The sequence below is a fragment of the Physella acuta genome, unplaced genomic scaffold (assembly GCF_028476545.2).
Source record: "Physella acuta isolate Inbredline_101_S28 unplaced genomic scaffold, ASM2847654v3 ptg001064l, whole genome shotgun sequence".
Classification (NCBI taxonomy): Eukaryota; Metazoa; Mollusca; class Gastropoda; family Physidae; genus Physella; species Physella acuta.
In genome coordinates, this window is record NW_026732581.1 from 990,134 (window position 1) to 1,002,522 (window position 12,389).

Genomic DNA, 12,389 nt, shown 5'->3' on the forward strand with positions numbered 1-12,389 from the left:
TGCCGTTTCCACGTGTTAATATTTTTTTAAAGAATACAATTTTTAAGACTTTCATAAAATAAATTACCGTTTCTACGTGGTTAAACAATTAATTATTTAAATTTAAAATTATAAACGTCGTTAATTTTTAAGACTTTCATAATTTAAAAAAAAAATTATATTACTGTTTCTACTTGGTCTCCTTTCAGTCCTTCAATTGTCATTGTGATATTTATATCGTCCTGAAAATAAAGAGATACACGACTAACTTATTTTTTTTTCAACAAAACCATTCAACCTTTTAATTACAGTTAAATTACAGGTCACAGCAAGTATTTATAGTTTTAGCTAAGACTAATTTCCTCAATTACGAATCACACCATGTAATAAAACAAATACTTGACAACACCATAAAAATGACAACACACACTTAACAGGAATACCCTTCACATAAACTAAAGCCCGTCTATACATAACAAAAGCTAACTTTCCGTGTTGATTTATCCAGTGGCGTAGCCAGGATTGTCTCAAGGGAGGGGTTCCAATTTTTACCCGGGGACAAACTTTTGATTTGCACCCATCCCCCCTCAGACTTTTGATTTGCCCCCCCTCCTCTCAAACTTTCGATTTGCACACCCCCTCTCCCCTCAAACTTTCGATTTGCACCCCCCCTCATACTTTATATATATACCGAGGGGTCTATGGGGGGAGGGTTATGACCCCCCTTGCCTACGCCACTGGATTTATCCCTACATTAGTAACTCGCTCTACAGTTTTTGACTTACAAAAAAATAAATGTTCACTCAAAATATTCATACAAAATTACTTTATAATTAACAACCTATCATGTAAATATTAATTTGCTTTCAACTTTGACCATGCAAATAACACCTCAAAATATTAATCACTAAAAACTATAAATAATTAAAACATGTCAACTACTTTTAAGTGGTGGTAGAGCAGATGGTAGCTTATGCGAAATTCGCGGATTCACATCTTTAGCTCAAGTCAACCAGACTTTTCTAAGTCAACAAGCTCTGTCAATTATATAACTTTAGTGAGGGAAAGTAGAAAAATAGAATAGACTGTCTACTTCCTCATTAGTCGAGGTCACGAAAAAAGATTCCACCTATTCCATTGACTCTCCGGTCAGCAAAAGTACAATTTACCTTATAAATGACAGTTTTATCATTATTATGCACATGGAATTTCGTTGTGGCCGACTCAGGCAGACTTTCTGCTATAGCGTCGCCCATTGTGTTCATTTTTTTTTTAAATCGCTTTATACTCTGAAAAAAACATTAACATAAACATTCGTTTCTGTTTAGATAACATATCATATTAATAATATTAAACTTTTGTAAAATTATTGGAAAGCCTTAATGCAGAGGCGTCGTGAGGCGGGGGTGGAGGGTGCGGACCGCACCGGGTGACACCATTTAAGGGGGGGGGGGGGTGACACCAAGACAAAAAAATTGCAAGACATAGAATAAATGTTTTTCGCCAGTTCGACGAATGGTTAATTATGAAGTAAACATTCAAACTATAGAGAAAACAATGCTACAACCAGCTGTATTAACAACCGACCATATCTAAGCATCGGGTGAGACGCGTCTTATTTACGTCACTGCCGTAGTGCTATATTTTTTTTTTTAAATATTTCAACATAAAGGAAAATAAATGAAAAAATTACTGTATCGTCATTAAATTCATATTACACAGCCTGCATGGGAGATTATATTTATTCTTTTAATTTTAACATTGACTTTTGTACATATTTTATGGTAAAATCAGGAATTACAAGAAAAAGGTATTTGTCTTTATGTATTAGTTTTACTCTAGCTATCAGTGAGTTAATTATAATAATGAGTAATAGAGAAAAGAGATCATGGATTTAGATTTCGTTTAAAAAAACAAAACAATGACAGCCTAAAACAAATGGGGAATGTTGAGAAGTGGAGTCAAGTGTTGCCTGGCATTTTTAACTTCCTTATTGTTAAATAAGAACTAAACGGTTAAAAAACTGTATTGGTTTACATTTTATTTCACACCATGATCAATTATGAAAGATAATCGACAACCTTGAAGTTTTTTTTTATTACAAAAAATTTTAAATGATGAAACGGCTTCCATATTAAAGCTGTAGGCCTAGGCCTTTTTAATTCTGTGTTGTTTTTTTTTTATCCGTGATGTGACCTAGATTTAGTTCCCTGGATTTTGAAAATGTACTTGCTGCTCTTATTTATCATTGTTTTTAAAGCTGACACTGGATCAGTGCCTTAGCTTGCTATCTTGTTGTTTAAGCCATCACTTACATTTTTCTTGTTGTGAATTAAGTTTTGTTGGTGACGGAGATCGAAAGTGACAATGCTTTGGTTTAATGTATTGTCTTTTACCTAATTTTACCGAAACTTCTGTTTATGTATAGGCCTACTTAGCGATTTTGGTAAAAAAAAAACATAAATAAGCATAACCTGTTATAATTATATCTCTATGAAATCAGATTTAAAAAAAACACAACTAATTTAAGCATAAACCTACCACAATAAATTATTATAAAAGTATATATATATATATATATATATATATATATATATATATATATATATATATATATATATATATATATATATATATTGGTAAGTCGGTTTTTAAGGGTTGTTTTTAACTTACATTAAACTATTACTGACGTGATGTGAAGGCTGAATCTAAAAGTTGTTGTTCCTTAATTTTAATCGGTTTCGATCAACGTGAAGATATTAGTGACAAATTAATTTGGAAATTCCCGATTGATATCGGGGAAAAATTGCAGTATTGGTTAAATGGATATTGCCGATAACGGGGATTCAATTTATTAAGCCAGAAATAAAAATTTAAAAATTCAACAGCTTCAATTTGAAATTTACTTTAAAGTTTGCCTTTTGTAAATATTCACACTGATTGTGATTGTTTTAAAAATTTAACCATGGCAAGGGTTGAGAGATGCTTCTATTGAATCAGTGATGATAACAAAATTAGAATTGTATCTGTATGCAAAAATTACCAAGCCATGATTCAAAGGTACGGGAATAAAATTTTAAACAAGAAACATGAACCACTTTCTTCACTAACGGTAGACGTTTAAAGGCTTAGAGAAAAAAAAATGTTACTCAGCAGACTCTGCATTAAAGAGCGTTTTATCTAATAAAAAATAACTTAAATTTATTTTAGAAAATGCAAGATTACCGTATTAAATTATTCTCTTTGCCATGTGAAATGCTTCTGCGTCCAATACTTTACACATAGTTATAAATATCGTCACACTGAGTAATGAGGAAGTGTCTTCTCTAAATTCCACTTTCACACACAAGTACGTTATAGATTTGTGGTTAGATTTGATTATATGTAAAATCTTATTTTTTTTAATTAGGCTCGGGAACTTAAGCTAATTTATATTGAACATTGTGTTCCAGCTTTAAAAATAATTTATTCGGTAGAGTAAATTATAAAATATGTTGCTTTTCGAGAGACATATTGATTTGTGAAAGTTGCTTCCCATTTATAAGTTAACATTGACCAAGGGATAAAACAAAATTAATGTTTCCGAACTTCGATTAAAACACAGAGATATTTAATAATAATATAATAATGTTAACTCATTGTTTACTTTTTTCATTACATGTTAGCAAAAAAGTTTTATGTTAAACTAAGGTTATTTTTTATAGCTTTTGGAAGTTAAATTTATGTATATGATTTTAGATTTTAATAGAAAACCATTAACTTCTTGTAAAATACTAATATTTCATAAAGGAGCAAGTTTCTTGACATTCAATCACATAGCAGTAATTTGTCTAGCTCTAGCACAGTGATCGGCAACTGTAATTTTATATTTGAGAAGGATAGTAGCGGGAAATAACAATCCATCACAATCATGGTAGATGACAAAGACCATGAAGAGCATATGCCAGAATCTCCAGAAATCCATTTTGAACCCATTGTCAAGTTGTCCCTTGTTGAGATCAAGACAATGAAAGAAGATGAAGAAGTGTTGTTAAACTTGAGAGCAAAGCTTTTCCGCTATGATCATGAGTGAAAAGAAAGAGGCTCAGGAGAATGCAAAATTTTGAAACATAAAAAAAACGGCCTGATCAGGATTTTAATGAGAAGAGACAAAGCACTGAAAATCTGTGCTAATCACTATATCTATCCATCTATGGAACTCAAACCCAACTGTGGCAGTGATCGGGCATGGGTTTGGTCCACTACAGGAGATTTTGCAGATGAAGAAAGCAAAGAAGCGGTGTTCGCCATCAGATTTGCAAATGCAGAAAATGCCCAGAAGTTTAAAACAGTATTTGATGAGTCTGCAGAGCAAATGAAGAAAGTTTTGAACACCAAGTCAGTTATAGAAAATGGAGATACTAATGCTGAAAAAAAAAGATGAAGAGAAGGAAAAAGTGGATCATGGAACCACTGAGCTGGCTGGTCAGTTGAAAGACTTAAATGTCAATAAGCATACAGAAGAGACCCCTGCTGAGGGTAGTACTGAGTGATATTTAATTAGATAGTGAAAATCATTTGACATCTTGCCACAGTCTACATGTTGTGTTTAACATTGATTCCATTCAGCGGTCTCCTACCTTCCTCACTGGCAGAATAAAGGGCAGTGTTGTATTCATAATGACATTGGTCAGCGGTTTACGTAACTCTAAAATATCCTTATGTCTAGAATTAAAGTGATGTCAATTAACAGAGGTTTGAAACATTTTTTGGATAAAGTAATGAACCTCAAGTGTATGTTTCTTGCAATATTCATCACTGAATACATTTTTTTTATGACAAAAGGTGCTTTACTGGCTACCAAGTAGCTATTTTAATTCTATGTAATTAAAATAAATTAAGGATAAATACATATTTTTTTTAAGAAAAAAATTTCTTTCCATTCTTAATGGTTACAAAATTGATGGGCATAGTATTGTATTATAAAGTTTATTGGTCCAATTTCTTCAAAAATAAAAATATATTTTTTAAATCAATAGCAAATTCTTGTCCAAATAAAAGTTTTGATGGATGAGCAGTTTTCGGTTGTTTTTTGTTTTTTTGTACTAAGTCATTTAAATAGTTACATTGTTTTAGCTCAAATATGTAGATCAGTACAATTGGATCATTAAACTTTCAATTTGTTTGACCGAGTTAACCATTTTATTTTTAACATACTGTCATATTTTGTAAATAAATTGTCAACATTGTGCATTGTAAAAAAAAAAAAAAAAAAAAAAAAAAAATCGGCAACTGTTATCCCTTTCAATTTTGTATAATCACATACATGACATCATGTAAATATTCATTATGTACATTTGCAAAACCTTTCGTTTTCATTTGATGCTCGAAAGTATGTAAGAACTTGATGTTGATGCAAATGAAAGTATTTTTTTAAAAAAAAGGCTCGCGAGCCGCATGCGGCTCTCTTGATGTCAAGGTGCGGCTCTTCCGCTCCATGCATAAATATTAATAGTTATTTTATTTTCAAAACTCATAAAAATATAGTTCTACAACATACGGTAATGAACGATACAATAATAAATATAAACAATAAACACTCGCTATTCTATTAGAATATTTTGTTACTCCCTATTTGAATGTACTTGTTTTCTAAAACTGAGTTATTTAAATTTAAACAACACTTGTGCTTGGATCATATTCATCGGGACACATGTTTACCTACCAGAGGCGTAGCTAGGGGGGGGGGGAGTGCGCCCGCACCGGGCGCCGACCCTAGGGGGGAGCCAAATGGGGTGGAAATTTTTTTTAAAGCCGATTGTATGCTGCAGTTTTGAATTATAAACAGTCTAAGTTAAGAAATGTAATGGCTACAAGCCTTGACATACGGGATTAATAGTTTTCTACCTTGATTGGGTAACTGTAAAAGATATACCCTTAATAAACAGTGACCGGCAAATTCCGCTTTACCGCTTTTTGTAGATGGGGAGAGGGGCGCTTTTTGCTACCAAAATAGGAAGAATTTACACTAGATTGGCGAGTCGATAAATGTTATCGCTTATAAAAGAAACCAATTGTATTAAAGCTAGTGTTTTTGTCTTAGTCAGATTCGAACCGGTTTTTGTTCGAAAAACAGAGACGTTCTGAAAAAAAGTATCGTTTTTGTCAAGTCAGTTTTAACAGTAGTAGTTATCGAGCTGTTGGACTAGGACATCTGCGGCTGACAAAGCAACTCAATCTTAAACCTATGATAATAGCTGTAAGCAGAGGCGTAGCGATGGGGGGGGGGGGGGCAGGGGGGACATATGTCCCCGGGCGCCGAACTTAGGGGGCGCCAAAATGGGTTGCAAAAAGTAATCGAAAGTTTGAGGGGGGGGGGGGGGCTGCAAATCGAAAATTTGTCCCCGGGCGCCGGAAAGAGTCGCTACGCTTCTGGCTGCAAGACAATGTTACATCAAGTGTTCATCGCTTATTTTATTATATGTAAGTAGTAGGTTTAAGCGTAATATTTATTAATTTGCTTTATTTGCCAGCATTGCTTCTTCCGTACGTCGGAAATGGAGACTTGCATGCGTGCAAAACTTTTCCCACATTTGCCGAACCAATGTGAAGTTAACATAAAAAGATATCAGTTGTTTTGTAATTATAATGATTGTTCGTTCAAACAAAATATAATAGCATCGCGCTTTTTACATACACATACACACACACACGCACACTTACAAACACGCACACACGGAATTTATGTCTGCATTCAGTGAAGGTGGCCGAATTTGACGAGATGGATTCGATCATTTTTGTTGGCTTGTAAAAAAAAAAAAAAGGTTAAAAAAATGCATCAAAACCTAAAAATTCGAAAATGTAATATTTGTAGACGCAATTTTATAAATTTTGATATTTTAAAATAGTTTTTAACATTATTGCTACATTTCTATTTAATTTCATCAAGCGTAAATTGTTACAACAAGTTTCACTTTCGCAAGACTTGATTAGCTCTACAAGATCCCAACTTCGACCTAGTTCAGCCATGCTTTTCATGATTTTCAGTGACAAAATGAAAAAAAAGAAAATTATTTATGGCTTTTTAAAATTTTATATTACTGAAAATATTAAAAACACCAAATATATCCAATCTTAGTAAAGTCTGACAAAAAAACTCACAATAAAGTTATTAGAACCGATTTTTAAAATACTTTAAACAACATTCGATTTTTTTCGAGACCGTTCACGGTTACCTCCATTGGCAGGCATTTAAGTCAAGTGATTTGCTGTCAGTCAAGTTTAAGTCAAGTGATTGCTGTCAGTCAAGTTTAAGTCAAGTGATTGCTGTCTGTCAAGTTCAAGTCAAGTGATTGCTGTCAATCAAGTTTAAGTCAAGTGATTTGCTGTCTGTCAAGTTCAAGTCAAATGATTGCTGTCAGTCAAGTTCAAGTCAAGTGATTTCTGTCAGTCAAGTTCAAGTCAAGTGATTGCTGTCAGTCAAGTTCAAGTCAAGTGATTTCTATCAGTCAAGTTCGAGTCAAGTGATTGCTTTCAGTCAAGTTCAAGTCACGTGATTGTTGTCAATCAAGCTGCTAGTTTAGTACCATCTGTGCCACGTGTTGTGGTCGATATATGAAAGAGTAATTGTTGTATTGGAATAAAAATGATCCAATCTATCCTGCCGAAGTATGGACCAATAACAACAACTCTCTACATCAAAAGAGTTGTGTGACTTAGGCCAAATTATCTCCAGTATTCCTGATGGTATCTGCGTCTGGAAGCCATGTATCGCATGTGTTTGTTTTGATACACGTTTGGTTCGTCATATATCTGATACGCAATTAATATTCCATGTAACTTATTGTAACAAGTGTTATTACCGCTTTTGGCACACATTCCTACTTCCTTGGTGTATGATATATTTTATTGGGAAACTCATTCTCAAATAAGTAAAAAAAAAAGTATCTATTAAAATAATGTTAAATACTAAATAATTTAAGCATTTTAATATATAAAATTGTTCTTAAATTTAAACATTTTTAATGTATAGCTTGTTTTTGTCTTACAAGCAGATGTATCATCGATTTAACCAGCAAATGCTCTCTCGGGTCAACACGCGTCACTGTCCCCTTTTAGAATAACACAAAGCGGAAAGGACCGATCACTCCTCGCATGACTACGCTCCTGCTTAATCCAATACCCACAATGCTTAGTCTTCATGTACAACATGAGGACGCAACTTTGCACACTGGGATTCTAAATGAACGCAGGTGTTTCTCGTCTAACCACAACTGAAGGAGATCAAAAACACTAGCTGCAACACTTGGGGAGGTTTTCAGTACGTGTCTAGCAACACCACGACAGAAAGTATTAACATGTTTTCTACCCTTCTTTTAGACACAGGCGCTAAAGCTTCATGTTCAAGAAATGAAGGATTCGTCACAAGTGGTAAGACATTAGAAAAAGTCAGACTTATCATTTCACTAGCACCAAGCAGCGAACTCTGGATTGGGTGCAACGACACGGACGTTGAAGGGATGTTCGTGTGGATGGAGAACAAAACCTCTTTCACAAACTACTCGATATTTTATAAAGGTGTACCCAACGGCTGAGATGTCGATGACTGCTATCGTGTGATGACTATTAGAGGCAGAAAATTGGGACATCGTGGCACAGAACCCATAACGTCTGCCGTTGGTATATGAACCTTTAGTGTGATTTATTTATCTGTTGAACGCCTCAAAGAAAAGGAACTCAGAAACGGCTAAGGGAGACGTGGAGGTGTATGGTGGGGAAGCAGCTGGCAGAGTCGGGACTGTCAAGTGGGGACTGCCAGGAAAACTGCCGGAAGTAGCTTTCCTTGGCGGTCCCATGTGTCTTGGGCACAAAAAGGAGAAGATGATGATTTAGCTGGTGTTTACTGAGTAACAAGACAGAAAAAGTTACAAGACGGTCACAATTTATATTAATTTAATTATTTGCCAACATTTCAAAACATATTTGTTAAAAGTTTATGGTGCGTACACATAAAATATTTGCTTTAAAAATAAAGAAAATGCACAAGAAAAACATGTATTTGTAAACTGATAAAGCACTTAGTTTTTTATCATTGTAGTTCCTTGATTACAATTTAGTAATTAGTGACTTCTCTCGACGCAAGTAGTGTCAAATGGTATTGATTAAAATTTAGTAGTTAGTAGTCTCCCTTGACAAGCTTAACGTTAAATAGTATTGATTACAATTTAGTAATTAGTGACTTCTCTCGACGCATTTTACGGCAAATGGCACAGGGGAAACTACCCCACCAAATACGTCTTTCTCAGAAGGTTTAAAATTTGGATCAGCGGGCAGGAATTCAAACTTCTGAAACATGGAGGACAGGAACAAGAAAAGTTCCATCTTGGCCAGGGATTCCCCAAGACAGATTCTACGACCAATTGAAAAAGGTATTAGCTCTTCTCTAGTCAGCAAACTTCCTTGCTCGTCAATAAATCTTTCAGGTCGGAAATTTTCAGGATCCCCCCAGATCTTCTCGTCTTTGAGAACAGCTTCTACATTCGGAATGACCTGGGCGCCTTTAGGAATTGTAAAACCGTTGAGAACTGTGTCCTGGGAACAGACGTGATTTAGCGCAAACGGCACGAGACTCCCCACTCTTTGAGTCTCCATAATGAACGCGTTTAAATATTTGAGACGTGCCTTGTCAGATATATTTGGTTGACGATCTGTTCCAATTTTTTCTTTGATCTCCTGGTAAAGTTTTGTCTGGATTTCCGGGTTTTTCAAGACGAAATAAAGACTCCATAAAATCGTGGTGCTGGTGGTCTCTGTCCCTGCAAGAAATAAATTTTCTATGTTTCGAATAAGGCTGATATCGCTTAGGTTTGTAGGTTCTTCTGAATTTTGTTTCTTCTCCATCTCGTTAACATACGCTAGAATATAATTGTCCAAGTTGTTTGGGTCATAATTTTTCCGGATTTCATTCACCATTTTTGTAGCAAACTCACGTAGTTCAATTGTCTCAGAAATTAATTTGTCTGCATTCAGCTTGTATTTCGGTAGATATTTAAAACATGGAAGGAAATTAAGTTTTGAAACTCCTGAAGTTAGATGAGCTATATCGTTTAACATGGATGTTAGATGTTGTATTTTAGGATCGTCGAATTCAAATCTTTTCCCGAAAATAATGGAACAAATTACGTTGGAGATGCTGACGTTGATGAGACTTCGAAACTGCATTGCTTTGAATGCTCTGCCATCACCTTTTGCTAGTTCCTTAACAAAAGCAGCAACTTCTTCTGTTATTTTTTCTGCCAGTATATTTTTCCCCATACCGAAGCCTCTCAGGATTGAAAGAGAAACCGATCGTTGCTCTTTCCAATACGCACCGGAAGACCGAACCACACCTTTCGTCATGTGTTGCACATTTCTTGCCAGAAAACTTGTTGTGGGTCTGTCTGAAATAGAGTCTCCGTGTTTCACGAACGCTTCCTTTATAACCTCAAACGAATTTAAAACGACGATTGTTTCTTGACCTAACTTCAAACTGAAGACGTCGCCAAGTTTTTGAGACCATTTCTTGAACTGTTGTCTTGGATCTCGCTCCAACAAATACAGATGGCCCACAATAGGCAGAGCTAGCCCAGGGGATGGGGGAAGATGTTTTGGTTTTTTAAGCAACCAGTAGAGGGTTGCTATGACGACAACCAATGCAACCAGCCAAGACGTCAACTCCATATTTTAAAATTTTGAAACCTGGAAAAAAAATTACAATAAATAATTGTGTAGGTTTGGGCTTCAGTGAAACTAATTGCCTTCGGCTTTAATTCAGTTATAGAGCTTACGACTGCTAACAAATGTCACGAGTTCGGATCCCGGGCTCGAGTCTGTAGGACGCATGAGTCCACTCAGCTCTTATGGGTACCTGACTTATTTTAGGGAAACAACTACGGCGGGGCATAGTAATGACAGAATCATCGCCCTTCATGCCAAAATTATTGAAACAGATGAATTCTACTTCATCAGCCATATATGTCTTGGACACGCAAGTGAAAAAAAGATGATGATAATTCAGTTACTTTAGTATTTCCTCCGTGAATGTAGAACCTAGTTTTTCTAATTGTTCTAACCATTGGTAACAAACATGTCTTCACATCCTGCAGCCGTAACCACATAGTGTAGAGTACGGGGATTTGTGTACAAACGTGTTGATTTTTGAGAGAATCTGGTCATGTCTGGAGAACGTGGCTAGTGGACGAGATCGTTTACATTTTGTTAATTTGGCAATTTATGGGGAATGTGCTGGGACTTGTGGGAGCTATTGTTGCATAGTTTTAGAATTGTTTGTATAGTGTATAATGTCTGTATCATTGTCATCATCATCGTCTTTTTTCCGTTTATGCACAAGACACATGGTGCAGATGAAGTATAGGTCATCTGTTTCAGATGAGTTCAGCAAACAAGGGGGTAATATGGTCAGAACTATGGCCAGCCGCCTCTCTTTCTTTATTGTGAGTTAGTTCCCATCAGAGTATAGTGACTCTGGGACGATCTACTGATTTGAACCCGGATTAGAACTCGCGACTTTCGGGTTAGCAGTTTATTTCTCTACAGCTAGTCTATAATGTATAAGGTTGCTAAAGTAGAAAATGTTGAAACGTTGGAAGAATAGATACTGGTGAAACTTGCATGCAAAAACTAGATAGAGTAAACAAAGTATGAAAAACATACAAGTGTGTATTTTGACAACTTTAATTTTAACCGACGGCAATACACTTAGATTATATTTTAAGACAATGTCTTTAAAGTGAAAAATTGCTTTATACATTGTAATAGCATTTTAAATGATATAATCTAAATGGGGTAATTTTTTAATGTATCCTTCCTGTACAGTTAAAAGTTCTTATAAATCGTATCTGTATAGTTAAACGTTCCTAGAGTGTCTTACCTGTAAGTTAAACGTTCGTATAGTATCTTAGCTGTACAACTATACGTTCCTAATGTATCTTGCATGTATGTCTAAAAATCTCATCTTACCTGTACAGTTAAAAGTTCCTGTAGTATCTTACCTGTGTTACTACAAGTTCCTAATGTATCTTGCCTGTATGTCTGAACATTCCTATCAAATCTTACTGTACAGTTGGAAGTTATTTTATTTTCATATGTTACTTGTACTGTTTAAAGTTCCTTCGTTATGTTCCCTGTATAGTGTGGTTAACAGTTCCTATGGTATGCGGAATAATACATCAAGTTAAACAAATAATTGCTTCTGTGCCTTGTCAGAATTATTTAAATAAACGCATCAACATCTAGTTCTCCAACCCGTTTGTGAGGTAAGTATTTCTCAACATCTGTTCTATATCGATCACAAAGTTGTAGCGCACATCCTAATTTATGTCAGATGAAATAAAGATAATATAACAGCAGCTAACACCGGCTGTCAGCACGTA

General features: G+C 35.0%; 2 protein-coding genes across 2 annotated transcripts; one reads left to right on the top strand and one right to left on the bottom strand.

The window, feature by feature from the left end:
* The first annotated feature begins 3,772 nt into the window (after nucleotides 1-3,772).
* LOC131955381 (ran-specific GTPase-activating protein-like) lies at nucleotides 3,773-4,890 on the top strand. The gene is given in 1 exon segment (XM_059319503.1): nucleotides 3,773-4,890. A coding segment is annotated over 1 exon segment (513 nt). The 5' UTR covers nucleotides 3,773-3,889; the 3' UTR covers nucleotides 4,403-4,890.
* A 4,299-nt stretch (nucleotides 4,891-9,189) lies between these two features.
* LOC131955380 (cytochrome P450 2J4-like) lies at nucleotides 9,190-12,146 on the bottom strand. The gene is made up of 2 exons (XM_059319502.1): nucleotides 12,009-12,146; nucleotides 9,190-10,695 (listed from the first exon to the last, which is right to left on the bottom strand). The coding sequence occupies exon 2, from the start codon at nucleotides 10,675-10,677 to the stop codon at nucleotides 9,190-9,192; it is 1,488 nt and encodes a 495-aa protein (XP_059175485.1). The 5' UTR covers nucleotides 10,678-10,695; nucleotides 12,009-12,146.
* Nucleotides 12,147-12,389: the final 243 nt, after the last annotated feature.

What these genes read in the sequence shown, in the direction of transcription:
- LOC131955380 (XM_059319502.1), bottom strand. Translation starts at nt 10,677, where the DNA reads ATGGAGTTGACGTCTTGGCTGGTTGCATTGGTTGTCGTCATAGCAACC.